General features: G+C 34.4%; 1 protein-coding gene across 6 annotated transcripts in view; it reads left to right on the forward strand.

Moving 5' to 3' along the window:
- The window catches only part of LOC111146983 (zinc finger CCCH-type containing 13), a 102,149-nt gene that overhangs the window by 35,661 nt on the left and 47,020 nt on the right, over positions 1–19,468 (forward strand). For all 6 annotated transcript variants that reach the window (XM_022502790.1, XM_022502792.1, XM_022502793.1 and 3 more), the window contains exons 6-8: positions 2,070–2,209; positions 2,829–2,989; positions 9,334–9,531. In XM_022502790.1, coding sequence (XP_022358498.1) covers positions 2,070–2,209; positions 2,829–2,989; positions 9,334–9,531 — 499 coding nt within the window. The remainder of the gene's footprint in view (positions 1–2,069; positions 2,210–2,828; positions 2,990–9,333; positions 9,532–19,468) is intronic.

Here is a 19,468-nt window from a genome sequence, read left to right on the forward strand (position 1 = left end):
AACTCTTAAAGGCTAGGAAAACATCTTCCTTTTGTTTATAATAGATAGCCATAAAATAGGAATAAGTGGTATATCAGTGAAGACTTGAGAGCTTTCCCTCTAAGCAAAATATATTAGTTATAGTACATTGATTTTAACTGTTCAGACTTAATGCCCTTATTAGGGTAGTTAGGGAGTAAAGACTGACAGTCAGCTTCTCATTTTTTTACATGTGTTCTATATTGGTATTTCCAGATAGCAGTCTTTAGAGGGACGCAGGACATTATTGATAATGCCTTTAAAAATGCTATAAATCATTCTTTGCAAATAATTACTCTTCCCTTTTTTTTTCATTTTTGTTTTTTTTAGAATAATTGTTATTATTTTTTTTATAAACATATAATGTGTTATTAGCCCCAGGGGTACAGATCTGTGAATTGCCAGGTTTACACACTTCATGGCACTCACCTAGCACATACCCTCCCCAATGTCCATAATCTTCCCTTCGTTTTATACATACTTAGTATTTAGTTATGGAATTTTTATCTGTTAATAATTTGAGAATACCATCAAACGGAATCTTTGACACTCTCTCTGATACAAAGTGTCAGAATGCACAATAATACTGAATATAGCCATTATTTATTTAATTAAATTTAGCATCTCCTGGGGGCACCTGGGTGGCTCAGTCAATTCAGTGTCTACCTTCTGCTCAGGTCATGATCTTGGGTCCTGGGATAGAGCCCAGCGTCAGCCTCTCTGCTTAGCAGGGAGTCGTCTTCTCCCTCTCCTGCCCCTCCCTCCTGCTTGTGTGCTCTCTCAAATAAATAAAATCTTAAAAAAAAAAATTCAGTATCTCTAATCATTTTATCAAGTAAAAGCTTTATATCCTTAAATATTTAGTGATTGCTTTCTGACTGAAAAATGTTATTTAGTCTGTTTTATATATTTACTGAAAAATTGTCCTCATTTTCTGATATTAGCTGAGTAATCAATTTAGTTACACAGTTAAAGGCTCTATAGCTCCCCTCAGTTCCCAAGTATATAAATGGATGGTTGGCATTATAATGTATTTGGTCTGTGCCTGACAGTAATACTCATTTTCTTGTGCCTTTAAGCAGTCAAGTAGAACTACCTATCTTTGTTGTTTTTTAGTTCTTTTTTTTGCCCCAGGTTGAGGAATGGTGACCTTTAGTGCCAAAAGTATAGTTTGATAGAAGGCACTTCAGTTCGAAGCAGTCAAGCCCAGCATTGTCATGTGTTAGGATACGAGTCACTGAAATTCCTTCCTCTAGACGTCTTGCATTATAGCAAGTGAGGATGAGAGGTTGGGTGGCAGTGCCAGTAGCCACTGAAAGCTTCTGGGTATTGTGATGAAATAGCTCTGCATACCACTCCTTTTTTTCCCCCTTTAACCAGCCATCATATTTTTTAATGAAAAAGGTGAATGGAAATAAGGAAATGGTATCAGATCTGTTAAGATGAGCAGTTCTAATCTAAGGAACCTAGTACAAATCACCTGTAATGGAAATGGTACAGATCCTTCGGACATTAGTTCATGTACACATTAGTATTAAAATTACCAGACTTTAGTTTTAGATATAAATCTGTTGTGTTACTAATAAAAAAGCAATGTGGAAGCAATGTAGGACACCTAATGTAACCTTCATTTAATACTAATGAATCCTTAAGAAAGTCAAGGAGATAAATCACATCATATTCAGGATGAAATATTGAAGGCTTTGGTATCTCTAATAGTTAAAATTTACATGTGTGTTTTTAATTGTATCTTTTAAAAATCCTGTCTCCTAACCAAAATCCCAACGCCCAGGCAACCCAAAACCACTTTCAGAAAACCCAAGAATCTTAAAAATGTTTGGCTTTTCATGAAGAAATCAAAAGAAATCAACCATATTGATTTTAATCCTTTATAGAAACAGTATATATTTCTTTTATCTTTGAGAAGTGTGTTATTCGAAGGAATGAATCTACCATTTTAATTTGTATAAAAAATTAGCAGAAAAAGTTCTCTAATTTTTGGTATAGATCATTCATAGTTTTTGACAAGTAATGGAATTTTTATTTTAAAGATTCTGACAATGGAGATATTAATTATGATTATGTTCATGAGTTGTCATTGGAAATGAAGCGTCAGAAGATACAGAGGGAATTAATGAAGCTGGAACAAGAAAACATGGACAAGAGAGAAGAAATTATTATTAAAAAAGAGGTATGCTATTATTGAAATAAATGTTCATAATTAGTATCAACATGGCTATTGTTCAGAGAACTCATTAGCTGCTTGCTCTGTCTTAAATTGTACTAGGATATTGATACACTGATTAAATTATTATATATCTACATACATCAATCATTTAATCTTCTCATTACTGTTAGATAAATTGAATTACTGTTAGATAAATTGAAATATTTTTGCTTTCGAATAGGTGAAAAACTGAGATTTTGTTGCCTAGAGTCACCAGCTAATGTTAAATAGGATTTAAATCTATGTATGTCTGTTTTTTAGGCCTAAGCTATTTCTAGAACACTTGTTTATTTTCTAGAGTAGAGATACAACTCATTGGAATATAATTTTGGTTTTTCTGAGGAGATTTTGAAGTTTTATCATTTTAGTTGGCTTTATTGATATTAGTGTTATGTTAGGGCAGTTAATTATCATACTGGTTAAAAGCATGTGTTTAGGAGCCAGATTAATACATGGTATCTCTAGTAGCACTTAATATTTCATCTAAAGTTTGGTATGCTTTAAAAACACCTACTTTGTTACCTGATTATAACAGCCAGGATTGAAGGAGTTTCTGAATTGACTTACTGAATTCTTTTAAAAGGTTTCACCAGAAGTAATTAGATCAAAATTATCTCCATCACCTTCTCTAAGAAAATCAAGCAAATCTCCAAAGCGAAAATCAAGCCCTAAGTCATCATCTTCAGCAAGCAAGAAAGACAGGAAGACAGCTGCTGTATCCTCACCCTTATTGGACCAGCAGAGGTCAGTAGGGTGGTAAATAATGCCAAAATGAAGTAGCTTTTTTTGAAATGATACTCAAAAAAATTAGTGGGTTACAGAAGGGTACTTAAAATATGTTAAATATTTAATGTAAATTTTTTTCTTCTAAGAAAAAGGTCAAAAGAGTTTCAATTTAAAAGAAGATTATACAGAACAATAAAACAGATGTCTGTGTCCCACCTATATATGCTTCAGAGCTTTTTTTTTTTTTTTAAGATTAAAACATAATACATAGATATTCTGTCCTCCCCTCTTGAATTTGTTTTGATACTGGTCATGTATGTTTATACTTTCATATATATATTATTTTTATCTATTAATCTTACTACTTACATATTAAAGCTTTGCTTCTGCAACTTGCTTTTTGTTAACATTTTTTATATTTGTATTAATATATGTAGCCTTTTTTCATTTGAGTACTTACATTCTATATTTATTTTTCTGTTATTGAACATTTAGGTTGTTTTCAGTTTTTCACTGTTACAAGTTATACACAGTGAACGTTCTTCTTGTCTCCTTGTGCATGTGGTTATGAGATTAGGTTCCTTATATCCTGTACATAGCAGTATGAAGATATTAGAGTTATTCCAGTAGCCAGTTGAGGAAATAAAAATAGAAATGGGAAAATATGATTACACTGAGGCACTAAGAATAAGACAGAAGACACTTTTCCACTTAATGTCGATCTGTACTATTTAAATATTGTTTTAATTAAAGCACATACACTAAATTTCTTCAAGAGAAAAACCCAAACTAACCTCTTCCCGACATATGACCAGTTGGCAAACTGTCTATCTGAACCCACAAGGAAATTTCTGTCTTCTTCCTTTTAGTTTCTAGAGGTTTTAACCCTCTTTCAAACTCCAGGTACTTTCTGCCTAGATTATTATACCCTACTAACTGTATTTATTTTATCCAATGTCCACTCCCTTACACACATAAACATTTTATTTTCAACCCCAACTGATTCATTTTACAGAGAAATCTTGTGAGAGAAATCCTGAAAGAGCAATTCTGATTAATATACTATGCCATTGAAAAACTCTGAATTTCCATTCTGTTGAATAAAATTCAAATTCTATTTTTAAACATTTTATTTATTTATGAGAGAGCCTGTGCATGTGCATGCATGAGCTGGGCGGGGGGGAGGACATCGGAAGGAAAGCAGACTCCCTGCTGAGCAGGGAGCCCAATGCACGGCAATGTCCCAGGACCCCGAAATCATGACCGGAGCTGAAGTCAGAGGCTTAACTGACAGAGCCACCCGAGTGCCCTAAAATTTAGATTCTTTAAGATGACATTTATACTTTGATCTTTTCAGTCTTGTGAATATTTTTGTCCAGTTTTCCTCCTCCTCTCTTCCATCTTCAGTTCTTCAATGTCTAGCTCAAATTCTGTCTTTCCATTAAGTTTTTCCATTTCTTTTTATTGAACATAACTTCTGTTCCTTTGCATATTAGATTTTATTTATACCTCTCCTAATATTACTGTTTGTATTATATTTTATCTGTGGCATGCATGTATTAGAACCTCTGTTAAATTTAAGCTCCTTGAAGTTTGGGATCTTGATGGTTTATTGTTTTTTCTCCCCATTGCACCTACTTCGTGTTGAGCTTTGCATTATAATAAGGCACTCTGTAAAGTTGACTTGATCCTCTCCTTTGCTTCTGGGATTGAGTAAATGTGGCAAAGAAATAGGAAGGAGTGAACTATAGAGTGGTGTGATCCACTCCGTTTGTTCTTGTTCTTTATCATAACCCTTGGCTAACCAGTTAAATAACTATCCCTCAGTTCCATCCATTTCTGGAAAAAAAAATAAAAATAAAAATAACAAAAAACCAGCATATCAGAAATACCCTTTTTTTGTTTTCTTATCCTTTCTATTCATAAAAGCTTTGAAATTTAATCTCTTTTTAGAAAGTTTTGTTAACTGTTTAGATGAAGAGTTAGTTTCATCTTGTTATTTTTCATATAGTGTTCTTTATTAGTAATTCATTTATCCTCTTAGTATTTAGCAGGAATAATTACTCACCTTGATTTAACTACTGTATTTCTTGTAGTCTAAGATGTTGTTGACTTTAAGATGCACCATTAATTTAGTAATTGAAGTAGAAGGGCCTGGAAAACAGTACGGTAGAGGCACAAGGAAAACACTGAATTGAGTATAGCATTTCCTTAGCCAAGCAGTTTGTGTTGTGTGGAGTGTGTCAGATCATCAGCTTCTGGCTTCATTTGTTGAATCATACTGTAAGCTGTTTGAAGGCATATTAAGCAAAAAGTAAGGATTGGAATTTCAGTTACAATTCAGTAGGGTGTTGGAGCAATGCCAGTAAGTCTGCTGAGGTGACAATCAGGTAAATAGACTCCTTGGTCTTACAGTTATCATATTGAGTAGGCAGCATAATTACAGACAAATTGAAATTCATACCTCTTCCTGAAAGCTGGCAGTTTTCTTTGATATTTATTGCGAGATGTGTCCTGATAGCAAGCTTTAGGCTATTATGGGAGATGCAGTGTGGCTTAGAATCAGCAAATGTATTATGTGTTCTGTCCATCTACACTGTTTCTCAGTTTTTATTAAGTAAATTTTTCTTTATAGCTCTTTGTACGAAGATGTACAAAGTAGGTTAAAAGCTGTTCAAAAGAAGTAGTTTTGAGGAGAGAGAAAGAAAGGATCTAAAAATGGTCGAAGTTGCTAATTGAGCTCTATGTCACAAATGGGAAGTAGGCTCTGCGTCATTAAAGAATAATCAGTTGACTTTAAAAAAATGTTGAAAGATCTTGTTGACTTCAGAATGTCCAAAACCAGTTTGTATCTCTGTGGTTGGAAGGCACTTAAACCCGATATTGTAACATAATATGATTTCCAACTACATATATTTTTGAAGATAATGTGAAGAAATTCTGTATTTCAGTGAATATGTTTGTGTAATCCTAGTTGTTTTAATAGCCTAATCCCAAAATGTGAGTTTAACACTACAGAGGTTTATTTCTCACTGAAGTAAAATCAAAATGGGTGTTTCAGATCAATATGTTGCTGTCCTATACATAGAGATTCAGTAACCTAGGCTCCTTGTGACATGCTTCACTTGGGGTTTTGTGGACACCAAACAAATGGAATGTACAAAGAAAAAAATTAGAATATTGCTCTTACTTGGCTGAACAGTTTATAATTAATTGCCTGGAGTATGAGAGTCTTTTAATAGTTAGGGCTGGAAGTGGTATATATCACTTCTACTCACATTTTTTGGCCAGAACTTGGTCACTTGGCCATACCCAATTTCAAAAAAGTCTAGACAGTATGGTTCAACAGTGTGCCAGGGACAAAATTTAGTAAACAGCTTGTTAGTCTCTATCACAGGAAGTAATGTGAAAATAGTTTGTATCAAGAATTCCTCTATTATTTTATCTTTAAAATAATTTTTTGATAGTGACTACTGTTTTTGTCTTTTAAGTGGAAAATATTTAGAAATTCAGGCATTTATCAGTTACTGTTAGATACATTAAAAGTTTGAGTTATCTCATAAATATGTAAGGAGATATGTGGCTATGGTTCATAGCAGGAGACAAAGGTAAAAAATAGATTTGATCATACCTTAGTAATTTCTAACTTGCTATGTAGCTAACCTTATCTATGATAATAAGAAATAAGGATAAGGATTAAGAGCTAAATTTTCTGAATGCCCACAGAGTCCATTGATTTTATACTTTTATTTTTTTTAAATTTTACCAGCAGTTTTGAAGAAGATGCTTTCTATTACCTTTTCATAGCTAAGGAATCAGATTAGAGACCTCAAGGTTACAGGAAGTAAGTTCTAGGATATAGACTTAGGTCATCATTTATAAAGACTAATAGTGAAATGAGTAGCTGGTGAAAACTTACCAGATATATGAGGGCTGCTTCAAAACTCAGCACCAGACTGAACAGTGTTGGAGAACACAAAACCGAATTTAAATAAAAATTCATAATTTTAGTACAGTTTGAGAGGATGATTGCATTGAGAAGATGAGACCAGTTGACATGAAAATTAAAGCAATCTGTGAACAAGATATTTTGGAAGAAAAACAATTTTTTAAAAAACTGAAAATAGGGGCACCTGGGTGGCTCAGTGGGTTAAGCCTCTGCCTTTGGCTCAGGTCATGATCCCAGGGTCCTGGGATCGAGCCCTGCATTGGGCTCTCTGCTCAGCAGGGAGCCTGCTCCCCTCTCTCTCTCTGCCTGTGTCTTTACCTACTTGTGATCTCTGTGTGTCAAATAAATAAATAAAATCTTTAAAAAAAAAACAGAAAACTGAAAATGGGGCCCCTGGGTGGCTCAGTCAGTTAAGGGGCTGTTGTGATCCCAAGGCCCTGAGATCGAGCCCCACATTGGGCTCCCTGCTCAGTGAAGAGCCTGCTTCTCCCTATCCCTCTGCCTGCCACTCTGCCTACTTGTGCTCACTCTCTCTCAAATAAAAAAATAAAATCTTAAAAAAAAAAAACTGAAAATAGTAGAATAATGAGATTGCTGAATTATTTGGAACAAGTAGAATGAGTGCTGCTTAAAAGAATTACTGAATTTGAAGACATATTTAAGATTGGGAAACAAGGGCGCCTGGGTGGCTCAGAGGTTTAAAGCCTCTGCCTTCGGCTCAGGTCATGATCCCAGGGTCCTGGGATCGAGACCCACATCGGGCTCTCTCCTTAGCGGGGAGCCTGCTTCCTCCTCTCTCCCTGCCTGCCTCTCTGCCTACTTATGATCTCTCTCTGTCGAATAAATAAATAAAATCTTAAAAAAAAAAAAAAAAAAGATTGGGAAACAAAAGGAGAGATAGAAATAATTAAAAAAATAAGACATGGATGAGAGATCCAGATGTGGTAACTATAATAAAGCTAACCAGAGAGGCTAGGGCTATTTGGCGAATTGATAAAATAAAAATTTTTTAAAAATTGAACTGAAAGACTTAAGGATTTGGGATTGAAATGGTTCACTGAGTTCTGGAGAAGGCTAAAAAAAAAGAAAACCTAGTTATATCTTGGTGCAATTTTTTAATTTCCAAGGAAGAAAGTCTTGTAATCATCCCAGCTGAAAAACTGGGTGTAACATGCATGGGGAAAAAGAAATGGGCTCTCTTTGTATTTTTCATCTGCAACACCAAGTGTTATAAAATATTGTAGCAATATTTGAGAGCTCTGAGGAGAAAGGATATTAACACCAAAGTGCTATTATATTCAGTCAAATGATGGCAGATCTGAGGTAAGGACAGACAATTTGGGATATATAAGAGGTCAGAGTTACACCATTTGAATAAAATTATTTAAAGTGCCAAATTAAAGAGGAGATTCTATACCCAATAATCACTTCCAGGTAGGTTAAATGTGAAAGGTCAAATTCCCAAATTTTAGGGGGGATTGTTTTTGTAATCTTAGAGTTGAGAAGATTTCTCAAATAAGACTTAGAAGATTTAAATGAATGTTTACTAACAGTGTTTAGGAATTGATTTATAGATGATGTAATTTTGTGTTCTTTATCATAAAACATGGAGTCCACCTAAAAAATTTACCAATCTGAAATCATTTAAAGAAGTTACAGAGTGTATCTATTCAATGAAATTTGATAGTCTATAAAAATAATTATCTGCATCTGTTTTTTGTCATAGAAAAGATACCCATGCTATGTTTAGTACAAAAACTTTTACAAAACATAATATAATTGGGGGAGGGAGAAGAGACATAGAAAAAGTGTGGGCATATATCCAAGATGTTAACAAGGGTTAGTCTTGAGTAGTGGAATTATACGTGATTTTTATTTTTTTCGTCTACTTTTCTATATAAGCTTAGGAAAATTCAGTTCATGCAGTTGTCTTGTTATTATTTCTATTTTTGAAAGAAACTCTTCATACTTCACCTCTTTCTCAGAGACCTACCCTTTAGGATTATTAATAAGTAGCAAGTTAAATTAATTATTTGCTCATTTCTGTGTGTTTTTTCCTGGATAGTGATTACTAATTAATAAGATAGTAAAAGGTGAGGAATGCTACCATTTTTTAAAATGTGCTTTATTGGGGCACCTGGGTGGCTCAGTGGGTTAAGCCTCTGCCTTCAGCTGAGGTCATGATCTCAGGGTCCTGGGATCAAGCCCTGCATCGGGCTCTCTGCTCAGCAGGGAGCCTGCCTCCCGCCCCCCCTCCTGCCTCTGCCTACTTGTGATCTCTCTCTCTGTCAAATAAATAAATAAAATCTTAAAAAAACACTAAAATGTGCTTTATTAAAATGAAAAAAAAAAAAACCCGTTTGACCTTCCAAAGGTATTTGCACCTCTAATGATAGCTTTGTATTACCTTCAGGAATTCAAAAGGCAACCAGAGTAAAAAGAAAGGACCTCGAACTCCTAGTCCACCTCCTCCTATACAGGAAGATATTGTTCTGGGGAAAAAATATAAAGAAAAGTATAAAGTAAAAGACAGAATAGAAGAAAAACCAAGAGATGGAAAAGATAGAGGACGAGATTTTGAAAGACAAAGAGAAAAAAGAGACAAGCCAAGGTAAGTAGGATTGTATGTTTTTAACAATCTTACTTTTGTAGAATTTAAAATACTTATTTTTCAGAAGCTTTTTTTCAGGCATTACTGTAGTAGATTTTTTAGTGTTTTAAAACTGTGTATGTGTTATTTAATAATTCCCAAATCGAGTTAGGGATAATTCAATAAACATTACCTTAAACATCATAAAATAATGAAATTTTTTATCTTAATCATTTTAAAGTGTACAGTTTAATAATATTAAGTATGCTCACATTGTCATGAAATAGATCTCCAGAACTTTTTCATCTTGTGCATCTGAAATTCATCTGAATGTGCATTAAACAACTCCCTTCCCCTCCTCCCCCAGCTCCCCAGCCTTTAGTAACCACCATTCTACTTCCTGTTTCTATGAATTTGACTTCTTTAGATACCTCATATAAGTGGAACTATTTTGTTTTTTTGTGACTGGTTTATTTAATTTGGCATAATGTCTTCGAAATTCACCTATGTTTAGCATGTGACAGGATTGCCTTGCTTTTTACAGCTGAATGGTATTCTGCTGTCTGTATATCCATTCCCCTGGTGGACATATGGGTTACTTCCACCTCTTGGCTATTGGGAATAGTGCTGTGATAAGCATAGGTGTTTAAGTATCTCTTCAAGACCCTTCTTTTGATATTTTTTGATACTTATTCAGAAGTGGAATTCCCGGATAATATGATAGTTATGATAGTTCTGTTTTTACTTTTTGAGGAAATTTCATACTATTTTCCATACCAGTTGCTTTATTTTACAATCCCACCAGCAGTGTACAAGGGTTTCAGTTTCTCCATATCCTCACCAGTACTTGCTATTTTCTGGTTTTTTTTTTTGGACAGTAGCCATCCTAATAGGTGTGAGGTGTTATCTTACTATGGTTTTAATTTGGCATTTCACTGATGATTGGTGATGTTGACCATCTTTTCATATGTTTTTTGGTCATTTGTGTATCATCTTTGGAATAATGTCTATTAATTGAGTTATTTGATTTTTTGTTCTTGAGTTTTAGGAATCTATTATATATTCTGGATATTAACCCCAAATCAGATATGTGATTTGTATTTTCTCCCTTTTCATAGGTTGCCTTTTCATTCACTCTGTTGATAATGTCCTTGATGCACAAAAGGTTTTAAGTTTGTTGTGATACCATTTGTCTATCTTTGTGATTGTTGCCTGTACTTTTGGTGTCATTTCCAAAATATCATTGCCATCTCCAGTGTTATAAAGATTTTCTCCTAAGAAGTTTTATAGTTTTAGATCTTATACTTAGGTTTTTAGTCCCTTTGAAGTTAATTTTTGTACATGGTGTAAGATAAGGTTCCAACTTCATTTTTTTGCATGTAGATAACCAGTTTTCCCAGCACTGTTTTTAAAAAACACTGTCTTTTCCTCATTGAGTGGTCTTGGTACCCTTGTTGAATATCATTTGGCCATATGTGCAAGGATTTATTTCTAGACCCTCTATGGTACTCCACTGGTCTGTTTGTCTTTATGCCGGTGCCACGCTGTTTTGATTACTTAGCTTTCTAATACCTTTTAAACTGAGGAAGTGTGAATTCTCTCATTTTGTTCTATATGAAAATTATTTTGGCTTCTTAACATGTCCCTTTGAATTCTGATCAATTTTTGGATGAATTTTTATATTTTTACCAAAAATGCTGTGGGATTTCAATCGCAATTGTGTCAAATCTGTAGGTTGCTTTCAGTAGTATGGACGTCTTAACAGTATTAAGTATTCTAATCCATGAGTGTGGAATGTATTTCCACTTATTTGTGCTTTCTTTAGTTTCTTCCAGTGATGTTTTATAGTTTTCAGTGTACAAGTTTTTGAACTCCTTGGTTAGGTTTATTCCTAAGTGTTACATTCTTTTTTTATGCCACTGTAACCAGAATTGTTTTCATAATTTTTCAGATTGTTCATTGTTAGCATATAGAAACAACTGATTTTTGTGTTTGATTTTGCTCATTATTGGTCGGTTCACATTTACTGTCTCTTAAATGAGTCAGTCTATGTAGGTTGTTTCGTGTAGTCTATGTAGGTTGACTTGTTTCATGACCTGAAATGGAGTCTGTCCTGGAGAATATTCCTTGTGCAGTTGAGAAGGCTGCGTATTCTACTATGGTTGGGTGGAGTGTTCTTTATATGTCTATTAGGTCCAGTTGATCTTAGTCTTGTTCAAATCCTCTGTTTCTTTATTATTTTTCATCAGTTAATCAACATTAACTTTTTGGTATAAATGAAATTATATAAAAGCCAGCCAATGAAAGAGCTGAGACCTTCTGAAAATCTGTTCATTTGAAAATTGTTTCAAAATCTAAAGTCACTGCATTAACTAATTTAAATTCTATGTATTTTATTAAATTCTTTGTCATGGCCAGTTTTCCCTCTGTTCTAACAATAGTACTTCTTAAAGATCTATTTTCAAAACTGACAAATTATAAATTCTTGATTTTTAAAATTCATTTATTTAGTGCTACTTAAGAGCAAATTAAAAAAAATTAACTTGAAGGTAATATTTTTGTGGTTCACAAGATTTATGAAATGCTTATAGATTTAATAGGGGTGCTTTTCTCCATTTTTAAAAATTAGTTTTCAAATTTATCTTTTCATGAAATTAATCTTTAGTCAAGAAAAAATGTAAATCTTTTAGAAGGCTCTTGGCCTCTTTTCTTTGGAGTTACAGTGTATTGGAAAAGGCACAAGACTTGAAGTTACACAAATAGAAACTTTTATCTTGACTTTGCCGGTTGCATGATGTGAGACCCTGAATAAGTTCTTTGTTTTCCCTGAACTTCTATTTCTTTAACTGTAAAATATGCATGATACTGACTTAGGGTTGAGGTGAGGATCAAATGAGATAATGCTTTAAAAAATAAGCAGAGTACTTTAATGATAAATTACAGTGTAGTGATATTTTAAAATGTCCTTCCATTTGTGGGTTTTCAGTTAAACTACATAGGTATCCATAAAGATATTTTTTTTTCCTGATACTTTTGCAGTATCAGATTTAGAATCAGCTGTTAGTAATAAGGACTCATTGTGGAGGGCTTAAGTACATAAAGCAATAGTTCTTAAAGTTTCCTACACCTTGGAATCTGCCTGAGAGTCTTCAAAAAGTACTAATACCTGATTTCAATCCCCAGATACTCTTATTTAATTAGTATGAGGAGCAGCCTTGGTATCCAGATTTTTAAAACTCATTTTGTGATACTAATGTTCATCAAAGTTTAGGAACCATACATTGAGATTTATTCTCTCATATATAAAGAAGCTCAGAGGAAGGCAGTCCAGGACCTGTACACTGTTTGTTCCACAGTCATTGGTGATCCAGGGGCTGTCTGCCTTGTGCATGCTTCCTTTTTTTTTTTTAAAGATTTTTTTATTTGAGAGAGGAAGTGGGGGGGCAGTGCGGAGAGAGAGAGCATGCACATGCACAGGCAGAGGGAGAGGGAGAAGCAGACTCCCCACTGAGCAGAGAGCCAGACATGGATCCCAGGATTCTGGGATCTTGACAGGAGCCAGACAGATGTTTAACCGACTGAGCCACCCAGGCACCCCCATGCTTCCTTTCTCAGAGTTATCCCATGGTTTAATATGACTACCAATGACTTAAGACATCCCATCCATGTTCCAGGCAGCAGAAAAATTACGAAGGGAGGAAAGCCTTAATTTTCCTGGAAGTCCCAAACACTATTTCCTGTTATATCTATGGGCCAGAACTTAGTCACATGGCTACATCTAGCTATGAGGGTGTCTTAGAAATGTAATCCTTTAAAAAAAGGAAAGAAAGAAATATAATCCTTTAGCTGAGCATGTAACTGACCCGAATAAAATTGGGTTTACTAAAGAGCAAGGAGAGAATGAGTGTGAGGTAGCTCATTGCAGTCTCTACTACATTCTCATGATGCCATTTCTGTTCATGTTACTAAGTAACAACATGTTATTAGAATGGAAGCAGTGTTATCTGCCACTTTATCTGGAAAGCGTGTGAACTGGTATTTATAATATTATTTAGGATAAATTACCTACCCAATAAGCACTTAACATAGCTTTATTTTTTTTTTCCTTAAGATTTTATTTATTTATCTGACAGAGATCACAAGTAGGCAGAGAGGTAAGCAGAGAGAGAGGAGGAAGCAGGCTTCTCGCTGAGCAGAGAGCCTGATGCGGGGCTCGATCCCAGGACCTCGATCCCAGGACCCTGGGATCATGACCTGAGCCAAAGGCAGAGGCTTTAACCCACTGAGCCACAAGCGCCCCTTAACATAGCTTTATAATTAGAAGTTCAACAAAACTCAGTCTTTGTCCAAAAAATAGATTCTGATGATAAGCTTAGTCCTTTCTTTGTCTTGGTAAGAGATCATCTTATTTAGATGAATCCGTTTTTTTCTCTCCCTCTCTGGTGACTTGACTTGGAAGAACCAGAATGATTCTGTGAACCATTGCTAGGACCTAGGAGCATTGTGCCTTGTTGGGGCAATAACTGAACGGTTAAGTGGAGCACCCACAATTCTTGAACGTATTTCCCTAAAATATAGTCTATATTTTATTCATTCTAGTGGGTATGTTTTTGGAAAATGACATGTAAATCAGATATAAATTATGTTAAATGATCTTGCTGATTTACATTTTAAGGAGTCTATTCTTTAACAGTTCCTAGTATTTTCATTTTGTTGTTTTGACCCAGAAATCTCTGAGAGTTGATTCTTAACATATGTCCCTGGATACTTCACCATTGAAATAGTTACATGTTTTGTATTATGAGGAATTGAGTATTATGTAGGTTGATTCTTCATTTTCCAGTGTTATCCAGTGTTTCTTCCTAGCTGTGTCCAAGCAACAAGGTATGCCTAGGACTTACCTATTATTTGGTACATAGAAAAATCTGAACTTGATTTATTTTGTTTGTCTAAGAAAATGAAGCACCAGAAGTAGGAGTACTGAAGAACTGCATGGGCACCTGACTTGCACTAGAGTTCTGAAGCCATGTTTTACACAGTTGAAAGGGGGCATTTTGATTTAGAAGAAGTTAATTTAATTTCCAAGGGTTTTTCTTGGATCTCTTATTTTAATATATCCCCATTACTTTGAAGGAGAACTTATTAATTCTAAAACCAAATACTGTAGTGAGAATCATCGTCATGCTTTCAGATTGGTGGGGTATGTAATTAAAGATTAGTGTCCAAATTCTTTTTGGAGAAAATTGCCCTTTAAAATTAATTTAGGTGTTCTAATGGGCTTATTTAGAATATTTTGGTTATTAGGATGTGTTGTGCTAAGGTAAAAATATCCTAATTCATTTATTTATTTGGTATAGGGTATCCATGAACAAAAATGTTCTCAGAAGCTTTGTTACTGTAAGTAGAAGTTATATAGTAATCACATGTATGGAAAATAATATTTCTCTGAACATGGATTTTCTTTTTTTTTTTTTTTCCAAGTAAAACTTATAAGGCCTATTGAATGTGTAGGAGGTTGCTTACATTTCTTAAGGATGGTTTCTTATGTGGTTATATAAGAGTATGCATATGGGTAGGACAGATGATGCAACAAAACCATATGATCCTATGGCTTAAGTCCCTTTCCCTGTCTTCTGTATCTCAATTTCATAACTTTCTAGATCAGGGTCTCCTGACTGGAGATCCATTGGTAGATTTCAGGGGATCTGCAGATTTCTTGATTTGTGGGTGAAATTTTGCCTGTGTGTGTTTTGGTGAAAGGGAAAGTACCCATTCCCTCAGAAAAAAATCATGATATTCCTCCCTCTGTCTGCCATGATCTGGCATTGAGAATTTGAGTACCTCCCCCAAGTCTTTGTTGGCCACATCAGATTTATTAAGAATATACTCTGTTCCCAGAATATTTGTTGATTTAATAGCACTAAGATCTGTCATGTTTTGAAGTGAATCAGTGTCTTCCCATTTGGCTGGTAAACTTTACTGAGCTATTACTTATTTGTGCAACATTGATCAAAATCTGAATACCACTTGTTTATCCAAGAAAAAAAGCCTTATGGATTTTATTACTCTACTTTTAGAAAATGTAGCAATTTCCCATTACATTTTTGTAAAGTAAACTTTTCATGACTTGTTCTGTACAGAAAATGGTAAAATCTTGATTCCTGGAACTCAACTAAGTAATTTTTATTCTGTAATTTGTTTAGAAGAGGTGCAATTCACAGGAAAATTAAATTCAAATTAGGTATTTAGTCAGAAAATCACCTGTGAAAGGAATATTTTGTGTCAGTATTCCTAACCTGTTATGTTTAGATAATCCCGAAGCAGATATTTGCAGTGGTATTTCAGTCGACCTGTAATATCTTTTTCATTAGTGAAAATCTATATTCTGTAATGCTTTGTTGAATTAGGAAAGTAAACCAAATTACTGGTGTACTTTAAGAACAAAGATTTAAGCAAACACAAACTTTTTGGTTAGTAGTTAACCAGAGGAGTTAGCTAGCAATTCTGTAGTGCTCATTCTGCTGGAGATTTGGTTAAATATGGTTTTACTGATGGAAGCTAATATGTTTTAATCAAAATGCTAGGATGCAGAATTTTGTGGTTAAATGTGAAGATAATATTGAGTGCACAGGTAATCACTTTTTAAAAAACACTTCATTATAATTACCAGAATATAGAAATCTACTTCTTAGTAGTACAAATACCTACATGATGAGTCTTACTAAGCTTTGAAAGACAGATGTGATCATTCAAAATTTGTTGGCTTTGACATCAATTTAGCAGAATAAGCAAATCACCATCAAAGTGACAGTCTTACTTCCTTTCAGTGATTGCACACATTTATCAAAATAATTAGAATGTTTCAGACCTTTCACAAGAAATATTATTTATTGGATTTATTCAGTGTTTACCATTCATGTACAGGTACCATGGTCTGGGTTGGCAAACCTCACCCTGTGGCCATGAGCCACAGGACAAGGAAGAAACCATTTGTGCACTGAGCATTTTTCTATAGACTGAAGGATGGTTTCTTGAGTAATGTGTACTAATGTTGCTGGACTGTATATAGAAGATAGAAAAATGTTACATTAACATTATTATTACGGAACATTTCACACACATAAAACTACAATAGTATAATGATCCTTTTATATTCATCTTGTTTCCTTTATACCCCTATACACCTCCCTCCTCCAGTATTATTTTGAAGCAAATCCCAGATATCTCACTGTTTTACCCATACATATTTTAGCATATATCTCCAGGAGAGAAATACACTTAAAAACACATAATCACTACACCAGTCTCACACCTAAAAGGAAAAAAAGAGAGTAGTATAACTTTAAAATAATGAATTTTAAAAGTACTGATGATTTTAATACCTTTTATAACATTTTCCTAATTAATGGGTGTTAACGCAAATAATATAATGAAGGATATGCAAACTTTTTAGTAGTAAAATGGAACCTTTATGTTCAGGTTGGAAATTGCTTATCTGAGGCATTAATCTTTCTTTCTGCCATTAATTTAATGAAGCCTGTGTATAGACCTAAGAAGTGTTTTCATGTGAATGGTGATTTAGGCTAGGGATATAAAATTAAGGCACTTAAAGAATCTGTAACATACCTGAATATATTCTATAATACACTAAATTTATGGTAGACTTGTATTAAAAATGTGTCTTATTTATTTATTTATTTATTTATTTATTTATTTATTTATTAAAGTAAGCTCTGTGGTCAATGTGGGGCTGGAACTCATGACCCTGAGATCAGGAGTCACATGCTGTACTAACTGAGCCATCCAGGTGCCCCCAAAATGAGTTTTATAAACATCAAAATAATTCAGTCACATTGGGGGAAAATAAGCAATTTCACAATTAGTCTAAGGGATCAAGTCTTGTGCTCTTTTTCATGGGTGTGATATTGGGAAAATTTGTTGAGCTCACTAGAGAACCTCCTATTTTGCAGCCAAATCTACAATGGTTTTATGTCCCTAAAAAGTGTACTTTTATCTTTTGTCCAACATGCTTGGTGAAGTTAGAGACTTGAAAGGAAAGTTGTTCTCAAGTAGTTTCAGAGAGGGTTTTCAGCAGCAGGAGGTGGTTGGGAAGTTTGGTCTGTTCCCATAATTGCTGCAATCGGAAGTGTACACCATGGTAAATGGAGACCAGAAATTCAACCCAGTAAAAGTGTGGGGCTGCCTTGTATGTGGTGAGATTAATGAAAGACACCCAAATTTGCACTAGCAAAATCCATCCCAATCTGGCTGTGCTTTGGTGCCATCTGCTGGTAATTTTTTCACTAACAGGTAAATGATCTACAGCTGGATAGGATTTTCAGGACATGGTGAGGACTTCACGAATATTCCTTATTTGCTTACCCATTTTGTTGGCCTGAACTGAGGAGATGTTATGTCTAGGAAATCAGTCCAGAGCCTTGAGAACTGTTCGTCACCTCACTCCTTCCCCAGACTGGATTTCTGCTGTTTCCTGGTATAGTCACTTGCCCGCACCCCCATCCCCTCCCAGGAGAAAGTAGTAACTTTAACTTGGTCCACCAGGTAGAGGATAGGAGCCAGTTGTCTTCATTCATGTTAGGCTGGTGTGTATTGTTTCTGGATTTTATTTCATTTGGAATACTGACTCCCTTACTCCTAAAGCTTAAAAACAATCTTCTCATATGTGCTAGGGATACCATGTATTTGTCTCCTCTGATTTTCAATTACAGTGGTAGGGTACAGTTTTTACCTCAGTAAGCCAAGTGATTGAGCAAATCTGTGTAAGGCTCTTGAACCAGATTCTGAAAACTTCTCTTATTTATTGTAAATCTAGATTAGGATAATATTTAAGGATATGTTGATTTAAGCCTTATCTTAATAGTCTTCATTCTTAAATTGAGGTTTTTGAAATTCATTTCTATATGTATGCAAAAATAAAATTGAGTCAAATTGTTAGTACTTGGATTAGATTTACTTGTATTATGTGGAAATGATTAGTTTGCTTATATCAAATTTTTTTACAAGTACCATTATATATTTATGAGGAGACATTTTTCAAAAGATTCCTACAGACAGAAGTATTCTCCTGTTTTGGTAGATTGTTCACTTAGCTCATTCCCCTTTCAGGGAAATTTATTACTTGCTTCAGAGGGGCAGCAAATTCTAGGTTTAAAAGGGATCATCACACAGAAGCATTTTCTTTCTCCATATTACATACTTATTTAAATAGGTAAGATATTGCTAGATTATTTTTTTTATTGTATACTTGACACAACATTAATTTAGCGTGAGATGCACAACCTAGTGATTCAACTTCTCTATACATTATGCTGTGCTCACCAGTGTAGCTCCCATCTGTCACCACACTGCGCTATTACAGTATCACTGACTGTATTCCCTATGCTGTACCTTTTATCCCTGTGACTTAGTCATCCATAACTGGAATTCTGTATCTCCCATTCCCCTTAACCCATTTTGCCCATCTCCCCCCACTCCACGCCTCTGAGAACCATCAGATGTTCTCTATATTTATGGGTTTGTTTCTGCTTTTTGTTTGTTTATTCTTTTTTTTTTTTTTTTTTTTTAGATTCCACATATAAGTGATATGTGGTATTCATATTTTTTCAGTCTGACTCATTTTACTTAGCATAATACCTTCTGGGCCCATCCATGTTGTTGCCAGTGGCAACATCTCATTCTTTTTATGGCTGAACACTATTTCATTGCATATATATGCCACATCTTCTTTATGTATTTATTGATGGGAACTTCAGCTGCTTCCATATCTTGGCTATTGTAAATAATGCTGTCATAGCCATAGGGGTGCCTATGTCTTTTCAGATTAGTGGGTTTTTTTACTTTAGGTAAATACCCAGGAATGGAATTAGTGCATCATATGGTATTTCTATTTTTAATTTTTTGGGGGGAACCTCCATAGTGCTTTCCACAGTGACTATAC

This window comes from Enhydra lutris, unplaced genomic scaffold, assembly GCF_002288905.1.
Source record: "Enhydra lutris kenyoni isolate GAN:26980312 unplaced genomic scaffold, ASM228890v2 scaffoldscaffold15, whole genome shotgun sequence".
Classification (NCBI taxonomy): domain Eukaryota; kingdom Metazoa; phylum Chordata; class Mammalia; order Carnivora; family Mustelidae; genus Enhydra; species Enhydra lutris.